The sequence below is a fragment of the Acinonyx jubatus genome, chromosome E3 (genome assembly GCF_027475565.1).
Source record: "Acinonyx jubatus isolate Ajub_Pintada_27869175 chromosome E3, VMU_Ajub_asm_v1.0, whole genome shotgun sequence".
Taxonomy (NCBI): domain Eukaryota; kingdom Metazoa; phylum Chordata; class Mammalia; order Carnivora; family Felidae; genus Acinonyx; species Acinonyx jubatus.
Window position 1 is genome coordinate 31950756 of NC_069398.1, and position 22465 is coordinate 31973220.

Genomic DNA, 22465 nt, shown 5'->3' on the forward strand with positions numbered 1-22465 from the left:
ATTCTCCACGGAATAATGAAGTGATGAAATATATGCTAATTTTTGGTTCTGGCTTGGAAGCATCAACTGCCTTATTGACTATAGAGTATAGTCATAAACGTACATATGAAAATTTTTACAATACGAGGAAGAGGCAAGATAAAATACTCTCAGGTAGCATTTCCAATTTCTGGATTCCACATTTATTTAACCATTTTCTTCAGCTGTTTGATCAAGAACCTACTTCCACAGAAAAAATGAAGTTTCTTATAGAAAGAAGTAAAAGTTTAACTGTGAATAGTTCTAATAAAACTAGTAAAAAGTAACCTGGAAAAGGAAAATAAAGCCCTTCCCTCCCCCAACGTTTGTATGTTTCACCGACTAATTAATAAACACTATACATCTGTGTACTTGGGATAACAAAATTCTTGTTTTGTTGGCATTTACCATTTACAAATGGCCTCTGATTTCATCTTCCACCACAGCCTTACAAGGTAAGAATAGCTATTTTCATTATAGGAAATAACAGTCATAATGTGACACTTGCTGTGTGCCAGGTACCGTGCTAAACACTTCATATATTTAATGCAGTTCATCTTAAAACCACTATTCTCATTTCACAAATGAACTAGGTCCAAGAAATTAAGCAATTTATGCAGTCACTGATTGACTAAATGGTGAAACCAGCATTCATGCTTAGGTAGTTTAATCTGAAGCCTGAATGAGAGGACATGACCTTTGCAGAGAAGCTAGTCAGGAGGAGGAGTTCTGTCGTCAGACTCCTTTTCTCACTGCAACTTGGGGTCTTTTTATGTACCACTCATTTGTGCAGAATCTTGCTCTTAAAGCACCACGAGTAATCTGTTCAACCACAAGTTTGACATTTTAACTAAATTAGGTAGATGTAAAATGAATCACATTTCTGTTGGATTTCTGTCATAAACTTGAAGGAATTTTGTGGTGAAACAAGAAACTTGACTAGTAGAATTAAGTGTTCAGAATACTTTTAAAAAATTGTATTTGGAAGAAAAGTAAAGTTCTTGAATAGATGCAGTTCAAATTTGACATCAGAGCTCTTACCTTTCTCCTGTGCTCTTTGTAAATGACGTCCTAATTATTATTTCAAGTGAGACTTGTAATTTTTAAAAATTGAGTTACCTTTGTCCAGGTATAGATAACCAGAGAATTCTGTTGAAAGACTTAAAAAGTCTTGATACACAACTTAGTATTCTCTAAGTTGGAAAAATTCTAATGTTAATTTGACTTTTAAGTCTTTGTAGACATCATTTAATGAGAAGCCAGGGTCTGGGGACCTACTTTCTCTAAAGCACGTGGTTTCTCCCAGGAAGGCAAAGAAAATTGAGATTTTCTTAGAAGGAAAAACATTGAGTGGGTGGGTTATAGATAGGATCTTGGGACTAAAAGGGCCCCATGGCAGTTAGAATTGTCCTCCTTTCGTTCTTAATTATTTTCATTTTCCTAACTTTCATCAAATTAAAGCAAGAAAATGGCTCAAAAATCAAAGTGCAGGAAGATTTAAAAGTAGTTCTCCCCTCATGACGCCCCACCTACTGTTTCACAGAGGCAACCACTTCTTTTTTTTTTTTTTTTCTTATAATCGCTTTTGTTTGCCTAACTTTTCTATTGTGAAATACAGTACACACAAAGAAGTTTCACCCCAGACTGAGCTTGGGCCTGTGCCTAAACTAAACTTTATCTAAATGAAATCATTCAATACATACTTTCTTATGTCTGGATTCCTTCACTCAACCTTTATGTCTTGGGGTCCATCCATGTTGTGTGTGTGACTTCACAATGGTTTGGGGTTTTTTTTTTGTATTGTTTTTAATTGTGTGAACATAGCACTGGATATCTGTCCATTCCTTCGTTGATGTGAGTCCTTTTTAGTTTTTGGCTCTTAGAAAAATACTGCCGGGGTGCCTGGGTGGCTCAGTCGGTTAAGCGGCTGACTTCGACTCAGGTCATGATTTCGTGGTCCATGAGTTTGAGCCCCGTGTCGGGCTCTGTGCTGACAGCTCAGAGCCTGGAGCCTGTTTCAGATTCTGTGTCTCCCTCTCTCTGACCCTCCCCCGTTCATGCTCTGTCTCTCTCTGTCTCAAAAATAAATAAACGTTAAAAAAAAAAAAAAAAAAAGAAAAATACTGCTGTGAACATTCTTATACATAGACCTGGTGCATATAAGCAAAGGTTCTATAATCTAGATTGCTAGTGGTGGGCTGTTGGGTCAGAGCATATCATCTTCCACTATAATTTATGATAAAGTATCAGACTTTATCATATTTTTTTCTTTAAGTTTATTTTTTATTTATTTTGAGTGAGTGAGCAGGGGAGGGGCAGAGAGAGAGGGTGAGAGAATCCTAAGCAGGCTCCTCACTGTCAATGCAGAGTCCAGTGCGGGGCTCAAACTCTCAAACCATGAGATCATGACCTGAGCTGAAGTCAGACATTTAACCAACTGAGCCACCCAGGTGCCCCTTAGCAATTCTGTGGGTATATAATATCTTGTGAGGGTTTTCTTACCCTTCAAAATGAAACACCCATATTTAAATGAGTTTTTTTTATGTTTATTTTTGAGAGAGGCAGAAACAGGATGTGAGTGGGTTAGGGGGCAGAGAGAGAGGGAGACACAGAATCCTAAGCAGGCTCCAGGCTCCGAGCTGTCAGCACAGAGCCCAACACGGGGCTTAAACTCACGAGCTGTGAGATCATGACAGCCGAAGTCGGACGCTCAACCGACTGAGCCACCCAGGTGCCCCTAAAACACCATATTTAGAACCACGTGAAACAAATGTATGGCGTAATGAATTATAAGATGCTTGTACTCACCACCCAGTTTAAAAAGTAGACCACCCCCAGCACCCTCCCACATATCCTGTCCTGATCATAACTCATTCCTTCCCCCTAAAATTATTAGTCTGACTTTTATAGTCATTTTCTTGTATTTCTCTATGGTTTTATCATCCAAGAGTACATCCCTAGGTATTATAAACTCATTTTAAAAATTTGATGCATATGGGACGCCTGGGTGGCTCAGTCGGTTAAGTGTCCGACTTAGGCCCAGGTCATGGTCTCACGGCTTGTGAGTTCAAGCCCCGCATCAGGCTCTGTCCTGACAGCCTGGAGCCTGCTTCTGATTCTGTGTTTGCCTCTCCCTCTTCCCCTCCCTAGCTCATGCTCTCTCTCGCTCTCTCTCTCACACACACACACACACACACACACACACACACACACACACTAACTCACTCTCTCTCTCTCTCTCTCTCTCTGTCAAAAATAAATAAACTTAAAAAAAAAGATTAAAAAAAATAAAGATTTGATGTATGTTTTAAATCTAAGGTTCTTCCATTCCTTTTCTTTTTTCCTTTTAACGTAATTGTTGTTGAACCTGAACTGTTTGACCCGTAGTTTCACAGAGCCTAAATATGTGTTCATCAGACTTCTAAGAAATTATCATTCCCCTATAGAGAGAGCCTTTTTAGACAATTTTTCCCCCTAACCCTCCCCATTAATTACTAAGGAATAAGATTTTGCTGGGTGAAACTGAATTTTGAAGAGTCACAAGCCATTGTAACACCTTAAGATCTTTTCATACTCTTGCAAAAGCACTCCCATTGAGAATACATGGTCTGGATTGCATACTTAGGGTGCAATTCAGAATTTCATTTTTTTCCTGGAGCTTCTATTCTAAAAATGTGGCTGAGTCCAGATCCTTCACCAAACTCTGGTTCAATCTCTTTCACAAGGCTGTAGCTAGTGTGTTCTTTTCTCAGAATGCGCTTTTGTCTTGTCTCTGTGATGTTAACAGCCAGTGATTTGCAAGGTCTAGATCCAGTAATTCATTAAGGATTACAAAATGATCGTATCTTAATTGAAGTTTTTAATTGATATTGGAATACTTTTATAAAGAAACCATTTTCTTACCCTCTATTTGGTTATCCAGTGATTTATAGTTTATATAGGAAAGACAAGAAAATACCTGAATCTGTGCCTTGATTTTACCAATTTTAAAGATAATGTATCGGTTGATATCATACTTTAAAAATGACCTGTTAAAAAAAATTATTGGGGCACCTGGGTGGCTCGGTCAGTTGAGTGTCCGACTTCGGCTCAGGTCATGATCTCATGGCTCGTGGGTTTGAGCCCCGTGTCGGGCTCTGTGCTGATAGCTCAGAGTCTGGAGCCTGCTTCTGATTCTGTGTCTCCCTCTCTCTCTGCCCCAACCCACTTGCATTCTCTCTCTCTCTCTCAAAAATAAATAAACATTAAAAAAAATTTTTTTTAATCATTACGAACACTTGTATATATTTTCTTCAGAGAGTCATGTCATATTATTATGTTTATTGGTGCTCAGAATGTTCTATGTTTGGCCAATGGGCACCTCTTCAGAACTTTTTTTTTCTTTGAGTCATTCTGACAGGACCCAGTCTTTGATAGGTAGTTTTTGATAGTTTCCGTGATATGTGATGGGACAAGATGTTGTAGGCTCATTTTGTACATTTCTTGCTTCAGATATGGAATTAGTAATTTCTCCCAAAAATCCCTGGTTTCTTTTGGTGGGAAATAGTATTTCAAGACCATAACTTAGGGGCGCCTGGGTGGCTTAGTTGATTAAGCATCTGACTCTTGGTTTCAGCTCAGGTTATGATCTCACGGTTTGTGAATTTGAGCCCCACATCGGGCTGTGCACTGATGGTGTGGAGTCTGCTTGGGATTCTCCCTCTCTCTCACTCACTCTCTCTCCCTCTCCCCCCCCCCCCCACAAATAAATAAACTTTTAAATCAAGACCATGATCTAGGCACTACAGATACTGATTGCTACAAGTAAATTGTTGTTTTCAGGCCTTTCTTTTTTTTGTGTGCAAAACTAAAATATTTTTGTTCACACTAGTATTTATAACTTAAGTTTAAGACTGTTAGGGTTTTACTTCTCTATAAGTAAAATTTCTTTTTTCCACATGGAGAATCTTGATTCTCAAGGACATAGGGATTAATAGAACTAGAATATTCCATAACTCCTACTAGTTTTTTTATCTTATATGCACACAGCTATCAGAATGAAAGTCTCAGAACATCACAACCAATATGATTACATTCCTTTAAAATTTTGCATATGCTTCCCCTCCCCATAGTTTTTATAATTGTACTGTATTGTTAGATTTTAGTTAGCATTTAATCTTTGTGCTACAAGTAATTACACATTTAATGTTCACTACCAGTCTTCGTGGTGGTGTCTTTAGTCATTTTGGTTGCCTGAAGTTTATTTTTCTGTGAATTCCTCAGGAAGGACCTGTAGAAGCAATCAGTATTCCATAGGTTCTTATATGTTGATATATTTGTGCCCCTTTTCTTTGAAATTATTTTTGCTGGATAGAAAATATCTGGCTCCCATTTAAAAAAAATTTTTTTTTGAGAGAGACTGAGAGGGGAAGGAGCAGAGTGGGAGAGAGAGAATTCCAAGCAGGCTCCACACTTAGCGTGGAACCCGACGCAGGGCTCACTCCCACAACTCTGGGATCATGACCTGAGCTGAAATCAAGAGTTGGATGCTCAACCGACTGAGCCACCCAGGTGTTCTCTGGCTCCCATTTTTTAAAAAAAGAATTTGACTCCATTTTTCTAATGGCATAAAGCATCACGGTCAACGTCTATTATTAATCTAATTTTCATTCTTTTATATGTCTCAAGCCCAGGTCCTAAAGAGACCTCTTTTCTTTAAAGTCCTGTAATTTCACTAGAATGTGTCTTGATGGTTGTCATTTTGGGTGAGGGGTTTTTTGTTTTAGGTATATACGGGGTTGTTTCAAAATGTGGTCTTTTAACTTTTTTTTTAAGTTTATTTAATTATTTTGAGAGCGAGAAAGAGAGAATGTAAACAAGCAGGGGAGGGGCACAGAGAGCATCCCAAACAGGCTTCGTACAGTAAGGGCAGAGCCTGACACAGGGCTCGATAACATGAACTGTGAGATCATGACCTGAGTTGGATGTTCATCTGACTGAGCCACCCGGGCGCCCCTCAACATTTTCACGTTTGGAAAATTTTTTTTTACATTTCAGTTTTTAGTATTCTCTTCCCTTTTGAGTTATTCAAGAGCTGCTGTTTGTTATGTTACACAGTCTTGGCCTTGATTATTTATTTGTTCCTTTGTCTTTTTATTTTTCTATTTAAAACTTTCCTCCTTTCACCTTTTAGTTCTTCTAAGCAGTATGTGTTGTGTTCATTCACACTTGTGTTCCTTCTAATTTTGTCTTCACTCCTAAAGCTTTTTTTCCTTTTATTTCTAATTCTTTCCTGAGAGCTGTCATTCCATTTGAGTTTTTTTAGTTCTGATTTATGTTGTTTTATGGCTTATGTACTTTTTAAGTGTCCTTTAGGTTGTCTCCTCTTCCTGGCATGTATTCATTAATTATAGGGATGTTGTTTTGCTTCTTGTTTTTCTTAGAACTTTATATGAGCTTTGACATCAGCTCTCTTCTTTGCTCATTTGTAATGAAATTGGTTTTCTTGGACTTCCAGGAGAGTAGTTTGGGATAGCTTTTCTAGCTTCACCGAACTCCTTTTTCATGCAGTGTTCAAAATACGATACCTTGCTTTTTGAGATTTCCTGGCTTTGTCCTCTGTTCTCATGTAGACCTGCCTTCTCTCCTTTCTTTCTGTTGTCTCTTTTTACTCAATGTCACTCTTCCCAGCTTTTCATCTTGTAAGGGAGCCCTGCTAGATCAGGTTTGAAACTTTCTGGGTCCTAGGCTGCTTCACTCCTCCCAGACCTTAACATGCATCCCTTGCATTCACCCACTTTTGAGCTGAGCAAACCCCTTCCTGGTGTTCACAGCTTTCTCAGATTAGCCTGTGTGCTTTTCAGTGGATACCTGTTGGTTGTCTGGGGCTTATCCTCACGTCTGAATAATTCCGTGTGTTTTCTGAAGCACAAATGGTACTTCAAAGATCATGTGGCTCTTGGTGATTTGTCCTCACGGGCTCATATTTTGGGGTTTAAGTTATTCTTAGCTTTTTTTTTTTTTCTAACTTGGAATTTTTTGTAATTCTTTTTTTAATGTTTATTTTTGAGAGAGAGAGCGCTGGTGGGGTGGGGTGGAGGGTGGGGGGGACAGAGGACCTGAAGCAGGCTTCACGCTGACAGCAGCGAGCCCAATGTGGGGCTCGAACTCATGAACCATGAGATGATGACCTGAGCTGAAGTTGGACGCTCAGCCGACTGAGCCACTCAGGCGCCCTGGAATTTTTTGTTTTTAGATGAAAATAAAAGCTTAGTTCAAAAGCTGTGGTGCTGCCATCTTGTCAGAATTCCTTTGTGGTTTCAGTTTACATTACTCTGATGTCTCATAATGTTGGGTACTTTTTCATTTGTTTACTGGCCTTTTGGGTTTCCTTAAGGTACTCAACATTGGGAGTTCAAATCTTTTAGCTCATTTTTCCTTTAAGTTGTCTGGTTTGTTTTTCAATCAGCATGTAAGCATTCTTTCTTATTTGTTGAATAGGAGCCCTTTGTTATGTGTAGTGCAGATTTTTTCTCCTGTTGGCTTGCCTTTCATTCTTAATTTCTCTGGTGGGGGCACCAGGATGGCACAGTCAGTTAAGTGTCTGACTCTTGGTTTCATCTCAGGCCATGATGATAGCCATTCTAACAGGGTTCAGATGATAGCTTGTGGTTTTGATTTGCATTTCCCTGGTGATTAGTGATACTGAGCACCTTTTCATGTACCTGTTGGCCATTTGAATATCTTACTGGGAAAATGTCTATTTAGGTCCTTTGCCCATTTTAAAATTGGATTACTTGGTTTTGGCTATTGAGTTGCGGGAGTTCTTTGTATATTTTTGTATTTGAACCCCTTACCAGATATTATGAGTTGGAAATATTTCCTCTCATTCTATAGGTTGCTATAATGGAGTTTTTAAGTGTATTTTTTTTATTCTTTATTTGTTCCATCTGTTCTTTAATCCTTTATTCCTCTCTTATATGTTCTTATGCAATAATTAGTTATTTTTTAATTATTCTTTTCCCCCACCATTAGCTTTTTTGTTATACATTCTTTTATTATTTTCTTTAGTGGTGTTTTCACCATAAGCTTAGAATGCTACCTTGACCAAATATGTGGGAAGAGTTTCGATAATCCCTCATTCTTAGTATTCTTTTTTTTCTTTTTCAGACCCTTTTGAATAGTCACCATGTTCAGATATTAGCAAGTACGTATGTATATGTCTGCGTTTGAAAATGGCAGAGGGAAACAACAATGAAGAGGTAATTCACTTGAACAACTTTCACTGCCACCGGGGACAAGGTAAGTGTTCTCACTTTCTTCCTTTCATCATTGCTTTCTCCTTTTATGTTACAGTTACATAGTCTTTGGAATGAACCTATTTTGCACCTCGTAGAACCCAGAGACATTTCATTTTTAGACATCAGAACATCTGATGTAATGGACTCATCGGTCTAAAACTTTGTGTCAAATGGTAATACCTGCTGGCATGAATGAAGTTTAAAAATGTTTCCTCACAACTGGATTCATAAGCTATTAATGAGCAAGCCAAAAAGAGCTGTGAATGTGCAGTCATTGGATCTTAGGAAGTGAAGTGGGAATACAGGAACAGTGGCAGTTCTGTTTTTGAAGAAATAGGGTCTTCAAAGGAGGGCTCCTCCAGGCCTGTATGCTCTAGCATACAGGTGATGCTGTAAAGTGATGCTGGAGCATTTTTGCCCCCTCATATGGTGCTTAATTTAATTTTTTGCCAGGAGATTCTGGTTGCCTTACAGGGAATTTTATTTTATTTTTAAATATTTATTTTTGAGAGAGAGAAAGAGACACCAGGGAAAGGACGGGGAGGGAGGGAGGGGGAGAGAGAGCGAAAGAGAGAGAGAGAATGAGAATCCCAAGCAGATTCTACGCTATTAGCACAGGGCTCAAACCCACAAACTGTGAGATCATGACCTGAGCTGAGATCAAGAATTGGACGCTTAACCAATTGAGCTACCCAGGCACCCCCTTACAGGGAATTTTAGAACATGTATTCATTTTACAGTATTTAAAATTTGGGCAAGTTCATTGATTCTTAAAGGGAAAGGAGCTTGTATTTATGTAACATTCCTAAATGTATATGCAATTTTCTGTCAAATCCTACTTCACATTTACACTTTGGCTAAAAGGAAAAAATTCATGCTGATGAGTAGGGAAAAAGTATATTTTACAAGTATAGATTCCATGGAAGAAATTATACCATTTTTTGTTGCTGTTTTTTTCCTATTAATGTTTTGTGCTTATGAAGATTATTTTTTTCCCAGTAGAGTGTAAATTATATACATTTGGCTTTCAGAAAACATTAGAAGTTGAACAGATTTTATTAAGCAAATATATTGAGAAAAATAAATTAATATGCTTAAACTAGGCACATTATGAATGCAAAAGAAGTACTAAATTTTTTAGAATTTTATTATTAATAGTTTATTCTAATTTGGTAGTGAGTGTAACCATAATTCACTGTGATTGAGAAAGCTTTAAATCTTAGCTATAATTTGTATATGTGATCATTTCTAAAATTTTTCCACATGTATATCAAATTAATGTTGTAGTAGTGTTTTAACTGGGTTTTAAATATACTTGAACAGAATTTCAGAACATCTAATTCCTTTGAGGAAATTACTGACTTTGGAAGCATTTTTTTCTGTGAGACAAGGTTTATGTATTTTGCACCCAGCATGAGGATATTTTTTTAGGCGTGCAGTGTTGTTTTGTTTTTATTAGCTGTGGTGTTTTCACCATAATTTTTATTGTGCCAACCCCTGTAAGTTTTTTTTTTTAATTTTTAAATCATCTTTATTGAAGTATAATTTACTTAAATAAATGCACACATTTTAATTGTATAGTTCAGTGAGCTTTGAAAAATGAATGTACCCATAGACCACCCATTTCTGTCCTACCACAAAGGTTCCTTTATGCCCCATCTGTGGTCAGTCCTCACCCCACTCCTGGCCTAAGGAGACCGCTGATCTGCTTCATATAAATGGAACCAGACAGTGTGTACCTTTATGCCTGAATTTTTCTGCCCAACAGAGTGGTTTGAGATTCATCCACGTTGCACGTATCAGTAATTAAATCCTTTTTAGTTGCTGAGTAGTATGTACCTAGAATTCTATATGCAGTGGAAATGGGCTTAAAAATGAAGGTAAAATAAAGGTTAAAAGTACAAGAATGAAAAAAGATGGGTTATGCAAATCGTAGCACAAAAAAAAAGAGCTGGTATGTCTATGTGTTATCAGGTAAAATAGACATTTTAGCCCAAAGTATTAATATTAAGATAGAGTTCATGATGATAAAAGGGTTATTGCACTGGAAAGATAAAACATTTCTAACCTCTATACACTCAGTAACGTGGTGTCAAAAGCAAAAATTGACAGAACTAAAAGAAGAAATGGATAAATCCACAATCAGAGTGGGAGATTTTAAATGTATTTTTCACCAACTGATGCAAGCATACGCAAACATTTGTATGAATATAGAACATGGAAGAACATAATCAACAAATTTGACATAATAGATAGATGGTACTGCACCCAATGTATTTACCGAAATTGACCATATTTTGAGCCACCAAACAGAGTCAGAGGATTGAAATCATATAGATTATGTTCTCTAACCATGCTGGAATTAAGTTGTAAATCAATTACAGAAATATAATTAGAAAATCCCTGTACGTGGAAAACAAGAATACACTTCAGAACAATTTATGGTTCAAAGAAAAAGTCACAATGAAAATTAGAAAATATTTTTAATTGCATGGTAATGAAAATACAATCTTGAAGCTCATGAGATTCATCTAACTGAACAATCTAAACCTGAGCTCAGCAAACTTTTAAGAGCCAGCAAGTCACTATTTTTGCCTTATAAGTCATGTGGTCTCTGTTGCAGCTACTCAGCTATATGTTAAATTGAAGGCAGGGGCACCAGGGTGGCCCAGTCACTTAGGTGTCTGACTTCAGCTCAGGTCACAATCACATGATTCGTGAGTTCGAGCCCCGCATGGGGCATTGGGCTCTCTGCTGTCAGCGCAGTGCCTGCTTTGGATCCTCTGTCCCCCTCTCGCTGCCCCTCACCTACGTGTGCTCTCTCTCTCTCTCTCTCTCTGTCTTTATTTTTCTCTCTCTCTGAAAAATAAAAAGCATTCTAAAAAATTATTTTAAAAAAAGTGAAGGCAGCTGTAGATAATATATAAATGAATGAGCATGGCTATGCTCCAGTGAGGACAGGAAGTAGCGGGTACCATCCCACACTGCTGGTGGGAATATAAATTGGCATAATTTGGAAAATTTTTTGGCATCGTCCACTAAAATTGAACATATGCTTCCCATATAATTCAGCTCTTCTGCTCCTAGAACGTACCCAACTGAAATGAGCACACCAAGAGACGTGTGTAAGAATGTTCAGTATCCAAAATTGCCAAGACTGGAACCAACCCAAAAGTCCATTGACAGAAGAATAAATAACTTGTAATGTTGTCACGTGGTGGACTGCAGATAGCAGAGAGAGCTACTGCACATGCCACCACATGGATACGTGGAACCAGTATTTGCAAGAAAGCCAGAAATGAATGCATACTCAGAAACAGACACAACTAGTCTGTGGAGTCAGGAAGCTTTTAATGTACTCGAAATGTTGTATTTACTGACCTTGGTGATGGTCATCCAGTTGTGGGCCTTTTGTATTCATGAAGTTATATTTTTGATTCGTAGACTTTGTTACACTTTAGTTTTTTAAACTATTTTTTTCAAAGCTGATGTGTTTATACATGGTGTGCTGGGGGAGTATTTTGCCAACCATTGGACCTCACTATGAGGTGAGAAGCTTCAAGCCAGCTTTTTCATTGGGTCTTCCAAGGTGGTCTCTAAGTGTTTTTTTTTCTTGGACCAGTTCTTCCAGAGAGGAGTCTACAGTTTCCTGCATATGGAATCTAAGACTGGCTGCCAGCATTCTGGGAGCTAAGCAACAGAAAGCATCCAGGGCCTCGTTCGTTATTCTATTTCACGGGCACCTCTTTCCTCTCTTGACCCCGTGCCTGGTGTCTAGTACTCTGCCTTAGTGTCTCTTCATAATGGGCCTCCTCAGGGTGGGGCTTTTGGAGTGGCCGAGGAGCTTGGCAAATTCTCTCCCCAAAACCAGTGATAAAATGAGACAAAATTGTCAAAAACAGCCATTTAATGACTGGAAATGACCAAAGGCATATAATGATTGAGAACATTCAGGAAAATCTAGAATTCTGCAGCATGTATTAGGCCAGCTCTGGTTGGTTGTCCCCCCTGCAGGCTGCGGATTTGAGCCTTCTGCACTAACCTTTTTTAATGTTGAAGAAGTGGATGCTTGCTGAAGTTAGATAACAGCCTCATATGGCTGGCATATGGTAGAGCAGAGACTTGGACCTCGGAGGTCGAACCTTAGATTTTACAGACTTACCTGCTTTAAACTGCTGTCCCCACAGCTCTGTCACAGGGATGAATCATGTGAGATAATTGACTTCAGATTGCTGTTCAAATTGTTGGGTGCCATAAAAATAAATGAGGCGTTAACCTTGAGAAAGATATTAGAGCTTTAATGGAAAAATTTCAGTGTTTGTAATGATGATGCCTCTTTTCTCGTTTTGGTTTTTTTTTCCCCCTAACCTTTTCTCTAGGACACTGAATGCATTTTCTCTTCGTTGCTTCTTTTAACCTTTAACATTTCCATGGGTCAGGCAGGAAAAAATTAACACTTTCTGTTATTCAGTAATTCAAATTGGACACGCTCTATCTTCAGACAAAAAAAAAAAAGTTAGCAACTTTGAACATATAGTTATCCAGATAGTTGTATTTAAAAGGAAATTAGGAAAGTTCTATTGTTTACTGTCATGGATACTAAATGGTGTTTAAAACACTTAACTGTGGGGCGCCTGGGTGGCTCAGTCGGTTGAGCGTCCAACTTCGGCTCAGGTCATGATCTCATAGTTTGTGGGTTCAAGCCCCGCATCAGGCTCTGTGCTGACTGCTTGCTCAGAGCCTGGAGGCTGCTTCAGATTCTGTCTCCTTCTCTCTCTGCCCGTCCCCCGCTCACGCTTTGTCTCACTCTGTTTCTCAAAAATAAATAAAATGTAAAAAAAAAAAAATTTTCCTAATAAAAATTAAAAAAAAAAAACACTCAACTGTGTTTGCATAAATGATTTTTAAGGTTAATGTCTAAGGCGAGTAAATTTTGATATTTTAAATATTAAATGAAATTTTACCGTGTTTGAGTGAAAGTTTTTTCAGACCGATCCGTTGAATAAAACAATGTTTATTCCCTGGGAGGAGTAGAGATGAGGGGGAGACCGTGATTTCACTTTTTAAAAATTTGCAGTGAGGATTTTATCAACAGATTTTTCCAACCTTGTATAAGAAAAAGTTGATAATACTGTCAGATTATTTCTTTGGATTCCCAAAATGTATTATTACGAAGATCTCCATGGAAACCTGGCTGTTAATATTTGGGTGCACATGCTGCTTGAGGAGATAAGCTAACATACCAGTAGCTTGGCTTTAGGCTTGACCCTTTTTATGCCAAAATTGAATTAAAAGACTGAATGTGGTTGTGCCCGCCTCCTGGTAAACGTGTTCTCTGCCTCCTTTTAGACTGGATCAATCTCAGAGATGGACCCATCACCATATCTGACTCCTCTGATGAGGAAGGGGTTCCCATGCTGGTCACCCCAGCTCCTCAGCAACATGACGAAGAGGACCTGGATGATGATGTCATCCTGACGGAAGTGAGTTTTCTTAAACTTACCCTGATGAGGCATCATTGCAAGTTAGTGATCTGATTCTTCAGCCCCAGGGCAGTGGGAGGTAGGGCCTTGTAGGACGCCTGAGAGCACCGCTCGTGCAGCCTGTGCCGCTGCATGTGTGCTGTCACCCTGCATCTCTGAGAGCAGTACCTTTTTACCCCGTCCAGTGTCCCCATAGCTTTAGAGGCCGTATGTTTTGGTCTGTTTCCGGACTTCTGCACTATTGGCTCTATTTGTGCATGAGTCTGCATTGTTGTAATCACTAAATCTTATCATGCGTCTTAATATCAGGTAGTGTTTATCTCCCCTTTGTAACTCTACATTTTTCAGAATCATCCTGGATGTTTTTGTGCTATTTTTATACAGATCTTGAGGTCAGCTTTTCTAATTCCAAAAGGTAGATAAATTCAGAACACATGTTATTGTTAAGTTTACAGAACAATTTTTATAATACTGACCCTTTCTAACTTTCTCCTTCCATTCGGTCTGGACTTCCTTTATATCCCTCAGCCAGAGTGTTCTGAATTTTTCTTACTATAAATCTTAAACATTTTTTGCTGTTTCTTTCTGGTTATTTTCTCTTTTCTGTCGCTTTTGTAAATGGCATCTTTTTTCCCACTGTTCCTTTTAACCATTTTTCTTTTTTAGTTGAAGAGTCTGTTGGGTTTTATGATAATTTCATACTCAGGTCACCTTATTTTTATTGTCTGTAGTTGTTTTTCAGTTGACCCTATTAACTTCTCAAGGGATGGCATCTGATCTAGCTGGAAATAAAGATACTTGCAGTTTCTCCCTTTCCAGTTTTTATATTTTTCTCTTATCTAATTAAATTATACCTTAATAGTGGTAATAGGAATGAGAAAAATACCAACTGACATAAATGGGAATAATTATTTTTTTTTACTTTTTATTTACAAAAATTTTTTTACTATTCATTAAAAAAAATTTTTTTTTAATGTTTTATTTATTTTTAAGACAGAGAGCATGAGTGGGGATGGGGCAGAGAAAGAGGGAGACACAGAATACCAAGCAGGCTCCAGGCTCCTGAGCTGTCAGCACAGAGCCTGATGCAGGGCTTGAACTCATGAACTGTGGGATCATGCAGATGCTTAACTGACTGAGCCACCCAGGTTCCCCTAAATGGGAATACTTCTAATGTTTCTTCGCTAATTGTGATGGTGGTTTTTGCTTGAGATACCATTTTTAAAGTACATTAAGGAAGGAGCCATCTATTTTAAGGTGGGTTTTTTTTTAATGCTTATTTATTTTTGAGAGAGAGAGAAAAAATGTCAGTGGGGGAGGGGCAGAGAGAAAGGGTGACAGAGGATCCTAAGCAGGACCTGTGCTGACAGCAGAGAGCCCGATGTCGGGCTCGAACTCAAACCATGAGATCATGACCTGAGCTGAAGTCGGGTGCTCCTCCAACTGAGCCACCCAGGTGCCCCTCTTCTTTAAGTTTTTATTATGAGTGAATTTAGAATTCTGTCAAATTCTGTTTCAGCATCTGTGCAGATTATCATAGGATTTTCTTTCATCTGTTAAGGTAAATTATTCTGCTGTCTCTGGATAGACTACTTCGGAATAGTATTGTAATATAATGGTAGTATGCTCTTGAATTCCATTTGATGAGATTTTACTTAAGGTTTTCTTCGTAGATCTCATAAGTGAGATTGGCCCATGGATGTATGTGTGTGCCTGTGCTATCCTTGACAGGTTTTTTATAAACGTGATTGATTCTGACTTCATGAAAAGAATTTAGAAGTTTTCTTTGTTCTTCTGTGCTTTGTTACACTATTTGAAATAACATTGGAGTTACCTGAATTTATCATACAGGCATTTGGAGCTGTTGCTTTTCTTAGAGGTCAGTTCTTTGAAACTATCTCAGCTTCCTCTGTGGTCATTGACATGTCTATATTTTCTGTTACTTTTAATACCAGTTTTTTGGTATAATAGATATTTTCCTACAAAATAATTTCTTCAAGGTTTTTTAGTGTATTTAGTAAAACAAAATAACCTGTTCTTTCTACATCCTCTGATCTATGGTTCCTCCATTTTCCTTTTCTGTTTTGTGTACTTGTGTTTTATCCCCTTTTTCCTGATTTAATGAACTAACCATTATCTTCCTTCCTCCCGTCTTCTCTTACTCTTTTACGAAAGAAATTGCTTTGAGATTTATTTCATAGTGCTACCATTTGTTTTCTTACTAATCAGTTTCTGTTTTTCTCTTCAATGCTTTTCTTCTGCTTTAGTATATTTAACATACTTCCTTAGCATTTATCTTATGGTCCTTTTACTACTTGAGTTATTCATTCTTCTTTTATCCTTTTATATTAATTATTATTCTGGTTACTTATTGCCATGTAATGTATCACCTCAAAACTTAATGGCTTAAGACAGCTGCAGTCGTTTGTTTCTGTGGATCAGGAATTTGAGAAAGGCTCAGCTGGTTGGTTCTGGCTCATGTGACTGTGGCCAGATGGTTCTGGAGCTGGGCAGCAGGGGACTGGAGCAGCTGGAGGCTGGCAGACATTGCTCTCTTCAGGACTTCTACATAGGATCTCTCTCTCTCTCCTTTTTTAAAACAACTTTTTTGGGTGCCTAGGTGGCTCAGTCAGTTAAGCATCCAACTCTAGATTTCCGCTTGGGTCATGATCTCACAGTTCGTGAGTTCGAGCCCCACGTCGAGCTCCTCGCTAGCAGTGTGAAGCCTGTTTAGGATTCTCTCCCCCTCCCTCTCTCTGCCCCTCCTCAGCTTGCTCTCTCTCTCAAATAAACTTTTAATAAGAAACAACAACAACAAGTTTTTTGATGGGGTGCCTGGGTGACTCAGGCAGTTAAGCATCCAACTTCAGCTTAGGTCACGATCTCACAGTTTGCGAGTTCAAGCCCCACGTCGGGCTTTGTGCTGACAGTTCAGGGTCTAGGGCCTGGAGCCTGCTTCGGATTCTGTGTCTCTGTTTCCCCTCTGCCCCTCCCTTGCTTCACGCTCTGTCTCTCTCAAATATTAAAAAAAAAAAATTTTTTTTAAACAACTTTTTTGAGATCTAGCTCACATACCATACAGTTCTTCCGTTTAAAGCGTACAGTTCAGGGGCGCCTGGGTAGCTCAGTCAGTTAAGCCTCCGACTTCGGCTCAGGTCATGATCTCAAGATTGTGAATTTGAGCCCTGTGTCAGGCTCTGTGCTGCCAGTTCAGAGCCTGGAGCCTGCTTCAGATTCTGTGTCTCCCTCTCTCTCTGCCCCTCCCCCATTCACACTCTGTGTCTCTCTCTCTCAAAAAAATGAATAAACATTATAAAAAAAAAAAGGGTACAGTTCAGTAGTTGTTAGTTTATTTACAGAGTTTTGTACCGATCAACACAGTCGATTTTAAGACATTTTCATTATCCCGAAAGGAAACCCTGTGCCCATTAGCAGTGAATCCTAATTCCCTGCCCACCGCCATGCTAGGCAATCACTGATTTACTTCCTGTCTCTACATACGTGCTTCTTATGGACATTTCATATGAATGGAATCATACAATATGTGATCCTTTGTGACCAGCTTTCATTTAGCATAATGTCTTCAAGATTCATCTGTCATAAATCAGTACTTTATTCCTTTTTATTGCTGAATAATATTTCATTGTGCGGATGTACCACATGTTTATCCATTCATCAATTGATGGACATTTGGGACGCTTCCACCTGTTGCTCGTATGAATAATGCTGCCGTGAACATTCACGTAGCAGTTTTTGTGAGGACATACCTTTTTGTTTCTCTTGATGGTCTTAGTCCATTCTGGCTGCTATAATAAAATACCACTGACTGGGTAGTTTATAAACACCAAAAATTTAATGCTCACAGTTATGGAGGCTGGAAGTCCAGATCAGGGTTCCAGCATGGTTGTGTTCTGGTGAAGGTCTTCTTTCTGGTTCATAGGTAGCACTTCTCACTGTGGCTTCATGTGGTGAAAGACGCAGGGGATCTCGGAGCCTTTCCCATAAAGGCACCGATTCCATTTGTTCAGGTTCGTTAGGGTGGAGAAGGGAGACCCAGACATTCAGACCATAGAAATCATACACCTACGAATGGAATTGCTGGATCATATGGTAACTGTGTTTTGCTCTCCTAGACTGTCTTCCAGAGCAGCTGCTCTGTTGTACATTCCTCTGGCAGCGTATGACAGTTCCCAGTTTCTCCATGTTCTCTCAGACAATTGTTAGTATAGTATAGATCTTTTTCATTATAGCCATCCTTGTCGACATGACGTGGTATCTCATACTTTTGACTTGCATTTCCCTGGGGCTAATGATATTTAGCCTCTTTTGATGTGCTTATTGGCCATTTGTTTATCTACTGTGGAGAAATGCTTATGCAGATCCTGTGCCCATTTTTTTAATGTTTATTTATTTTTGAGAGAGGAAGAGCACAAGCAGGGGAGGGACAGAGAGAGAAGGAGACACAGAATCTGAAGGAGGCACCAGGCTTCGAGCTGTCAGCACAGTCCCCAGTGTCAGGCTTGAACCCACCAACTGTGAGATCGTGACCTGAGCCCAAGTCCGACGCTTAACTGACTGAGCCACCCAGGTGCCGCCACCCCCCACCCCGTGCCCATTTTTAAAAAGGGTTATCTTTATATTATTGAATTTTTATATATTCTGGGTACTGTACCCTTATCAAATACCTGATTTTCTCTCATTCTATGAATTGTCTTTTTATTATTTGATAGTGTCCTTTGAAGCTTTTTTTTTTTTCCTTTGAAGCTTTTATAACAGTTTTAAACTTTGATGAAATTCAGCTTATTCTTTTGTCAATTGTTTTGGTGTCACGTCTAACATATGATCTATTTTAAGGGCAGGTAGAGGCCTCAGCGCTAATATAGATTAGTGCTTTAAAGTCTTCCTAGATAATGTAAAGACTTTAGAACACTTGAATTCTACTTACTCATCTCCCGACTTACATATTGTTTTTTAAATATACTTTAATTGTGTATACATTTTTAAAACCCTACACAATGCGTTCTTGATTTTATACAATCGGCATTCACTTCATCTTCTCCAAATATTTACCTTTCTTGTTGCTCTTCATTCCTTTCTGCATCTCTGGCCTTACAAACAGATTATTCTTCTATCTCAAGAACAGTCCTTAGGATTTCCTTTACAGTAAATCTGATATTTTCATTGAATATAAAATTCTTTGTGGCAGTTACTTGCCTTTAACACTAGAAAGATGAAAGCCAGAAAACAATGGAATAATATTATTCCATTGTTTTCTGGCTTTCATTTTTATGTTGAAAAGTCAGTCTTTATCTTTGGAAGGCAATATGTGCTGCTGCTTTTAAGAATTTATCTTGTATTTGATTTCTGAAGTCTTGCGGTGCTGTTGTTAGGTTTCTCTTGTTTGGGGTTTTTTAATTCATCCTGCTGAGATCTTTAAAACAAATCAAGCACTGTCCTTGGCTATTTGTATTTTGTTTTCAAATACTGCTTATGTCTCTCTTCTTTCAGAACTCACTTACATAGATGGTAAAACCTTTTTTTCTGCTATATTCTTTATTTCTACTGTTTTCTTACCTAATTTTCAATCATTTTGTATCTGTGCCTTATTTAGGCTGTTTTCTTCTGACTTCTCATTCAATTTACTGTTTTCTCTTTGACTATTTTATTTTTTAAATGTTTATTTTCGAGAGAGAGAGAGGGAGAGCGTGCGGGGGCAGAGAGAGGGAGACAAGAGGATCCAAAGTGGGCTCTGTGCTGACAGCAGCGAGCCTGATGCAGGGGCTTGAACTCACTAACCGTGAGATCATGACCCAGGCCAAAGTCAGACACTTAACCAACTGAGCCACCCAGGCACCCATGTAGTACTAATTTTCTAATTATGTTCTTCATCTGCCATTTCTTTTTTTTTCAAGTTGGGTATCTTTATATAGTTTCTAGTTGATTTTTGTTACTCAATTTTGAATGAAGCTGAAGTTTTCCAGAACCAGCTCTTTGTAGGCAATTGTGTTGGGAAGGGGCTCAGGCACTGTTCTTGGCTGGCAAGAGCTCTCCCTCTTAAAACAGAGGGTGTGTGTGTGTGTGTGTGTAGGCAGGGGGGTGTTTGTGCACATGCACGTAGGTTTATTTAGCCTTCACTTTTTACCACCTGACAGAGATTGCTGATTCCAGAGACGCCCATTTCAAAGTTCTGTCCATCCTGTCTCTTTGATATCCTACCTTTCAACAGAGGTGTTTGTCCTTGTACAGTCCAACCTCCTCAGAAACTCCTCGCTGCCGAATGGGGTAGAGGTGCCCTTTGTTCCAAACAAGATATTGGTTTTGCCCTTCCAGGGCACACCACCTTTTTGGGAAAAATCTCTGCCTTTCTGATGCTTTCTCTGCTTTGCCTGAAATCTGTGGTTGTGCTTCCCTCACTGCATTTTTCTGCTCCTCCTCATATATGTTATGATTGGGGATTACAGATGTCTGCTGGTTTCATCAGACATTTTCAGTTGTGTCTCATTCTCCTCCCTGGGACAGGGTGATTTCGAGAAGAGAAGGGTCAAAGGCATCTGTATTCTGCTACCTTAAAATAGACATCCGTTTCAATTTTTTACATTTACAAGTAACACGTGAAATTCAAACAATCCAGATAAGCTAAAGTCTGTTTTCAGCAGCCCCTTCCTCTCCAGAGATTTCCCTGAGGAATTGCTGTTATCAGTTTGACATGTTTTCTTCCAGATCATTTTCTTTGAGAGTGTGTGTGTGTGTGTGTGTTAGTGTGTGTGTTACACATATATGCTTTTAGAAGTGGTTATGTTTATGTCTTGTGTTTTGATTTTTTAAAATAATCATTCTGTGTTTGTGTTGTTTTACAACTTTTTTCACTTAATGACATTTCTTGGTGAGCTTTTCATTTCAGTACATAGAGAGCTACCTCTTTTGGGGGAGGGGAGTTGGGAGAATATTTTGTAGAATAGATAATAGTTGATTTAATTTCTTGGGCATAAACTTTAGAATGTCTGGTTGTTTTTTTTTTCTTTTTATGTTACAAGCAATGTGGCAGTGAAAGCTTTTTATATGTCCCCTGTAGATACATAAGGGTTCATGGGATAGATGGGAAAAGGTTACACTTAAAGCTGCTAAGGCTATATACATTTTTTAATTTAATAAATAATGCCAAATTGCTGTCCTAAATTCACCATAATAGCACGAGAGTACTTGATATTATCTAACTAATTATCAGTACTTGATATTATCTAACTAAAAAGTTTGCCAGTCTTATGGGGGGGGATCTTTTTTAATTTATATTTTGGTAGTAACTAATGAAGTTTAGATTCTTTTCATGTTTATTGAACACTCCTACTGTGTTGTCATTCCTTCATTACTTCCTCTACTTCATAGTTACTTTTTAGTGGTTTCAGGTGAGATTATAATTCAAACTATAACTCAGGTTCCAATCTATGAATGGCTACTTTGATTCTTAGAATTACTATAATGTGATCAAATTTCAGTGTTAAGATCACTATTGGGAAAAATAGGTTTTGTGGGTTAGGGTGTTTGGGGTTTTGTTTCTTTCCTGTCCTGTCTCAGAAGCTCAACATAAGTACACAAGGAGACAAAGACATAGGAAAGAAATTGAATTATTATTATTAAAATTTAATTTTTTTTAGACAAATAAACCTCAGACATCACGACCCAATCTCATCAAACCAGCTGCCCAGTGGCAAGATCTCAAAAGATTGGGAGAAGAAAGGCCTAAAAAGTCTAGAGCAGCCTTTGAATCAGATAAGAACGGCTATTTTTCAGTGTGTAACAGCTCATTGTTTGATTCTGGGGCACAGGATGATTCTGAAGATGACTACGGTGAATTTCTGGATCTTGGGCCTCCTGGAGTTTCTGAATTCATTAAGCCAAGTGGCCAAACAGAAAGAGAACCCAAACCTGGACCAAGTCATAACCAAGTAGCAAATGACATTGTCAACCCCAGATCAGAGCAGAAAATCGTTATCTTGGAAGAACGTGGCCTTCTTTTACCAGAAGGTGATCCTTTGGACTCTCAGAACCAGTCATCTGATTCAGAAACAGAGCTTTTATCAAACTTTGGAGAATCACCTGGTATCCTGGATGATCAGGTCATCGAAGAAGGCTGCTGGTTAGACCATCGTTACTTCCAGTCCCTAAACCAGCAGCCCCGGGAGATAACAAACCAGGTGGTTCCTCAGGAGCGGCAGCAGCCCGAAGCAGAACCAGGCCCATTGTTGTATCAACGTGAGCCCCCAGGGCTGGCTTTTCCAAGGCCGGCTTTTCCAAGACCAGAACCCCAGCAGGATGGGATTCCGGGCCCCTCCTCTCCGCAGCCTGGCCATCCTCTAGGAGAGCTTGAAGACCAGCAGTTAGCAATAGATGATGAGGAGCCCGGGCCAGCCTTTCCACTACAAGGATCTCAGGAGCCCAATTTGGAAAACCTTTGGGGGCATGAAGCTACTGAGGTAGATCAAGAACTCGTTGCACTTTTAGTGAAAGAAACAGTAAGTTTTATTTTATTAAGTAAATAATTATAGACCCTAAATGAGCTGCATTTTCTTTTACTTCAAAATCATTGTGTTGGGTCGGGGGGCTTCATTTTCTTAAGGGATATACAGCTAGATATATAGAACAGAAGAAGAGAAACTCTGATGATACAGAAATTAAATTAGGATCCCT

General features: G+C 38.7%; 1 protein-coding gene across 3 annotated transcripts in view; it reads left to right on the top strand.

The window, feature by feature from the left end:
- RNF216 (ring finger protein 216) overlaps positions 1-22465 on the top strand; it is a 139149-nt gene that overhangs the window by 4772 nt on the left and 111912 nt on the right. For 2 of the 3 annotated variants that reach the window (XM_027042297.2, XM_015082722.3), the window contains exons 2-4: positions 8167-8298; positions 13647-13780; positions 21433-22290. In XM_027042297.2, coding sequence (XP_026898098.1) covers positions 8232-8298; positions 13647-13780; positions 21433-22290 — 1059 coding nt within the window. In that variant the 5' untranslated portion in view covers positions 8167-8231. The remainder of the gene's footprint in view (positions 1-8166; positions 8299-13646; positions 13781-21432; positions 22291-22465) is intronic. The other variant, XM_027042298.2, reaches the window with a different exon arrangement.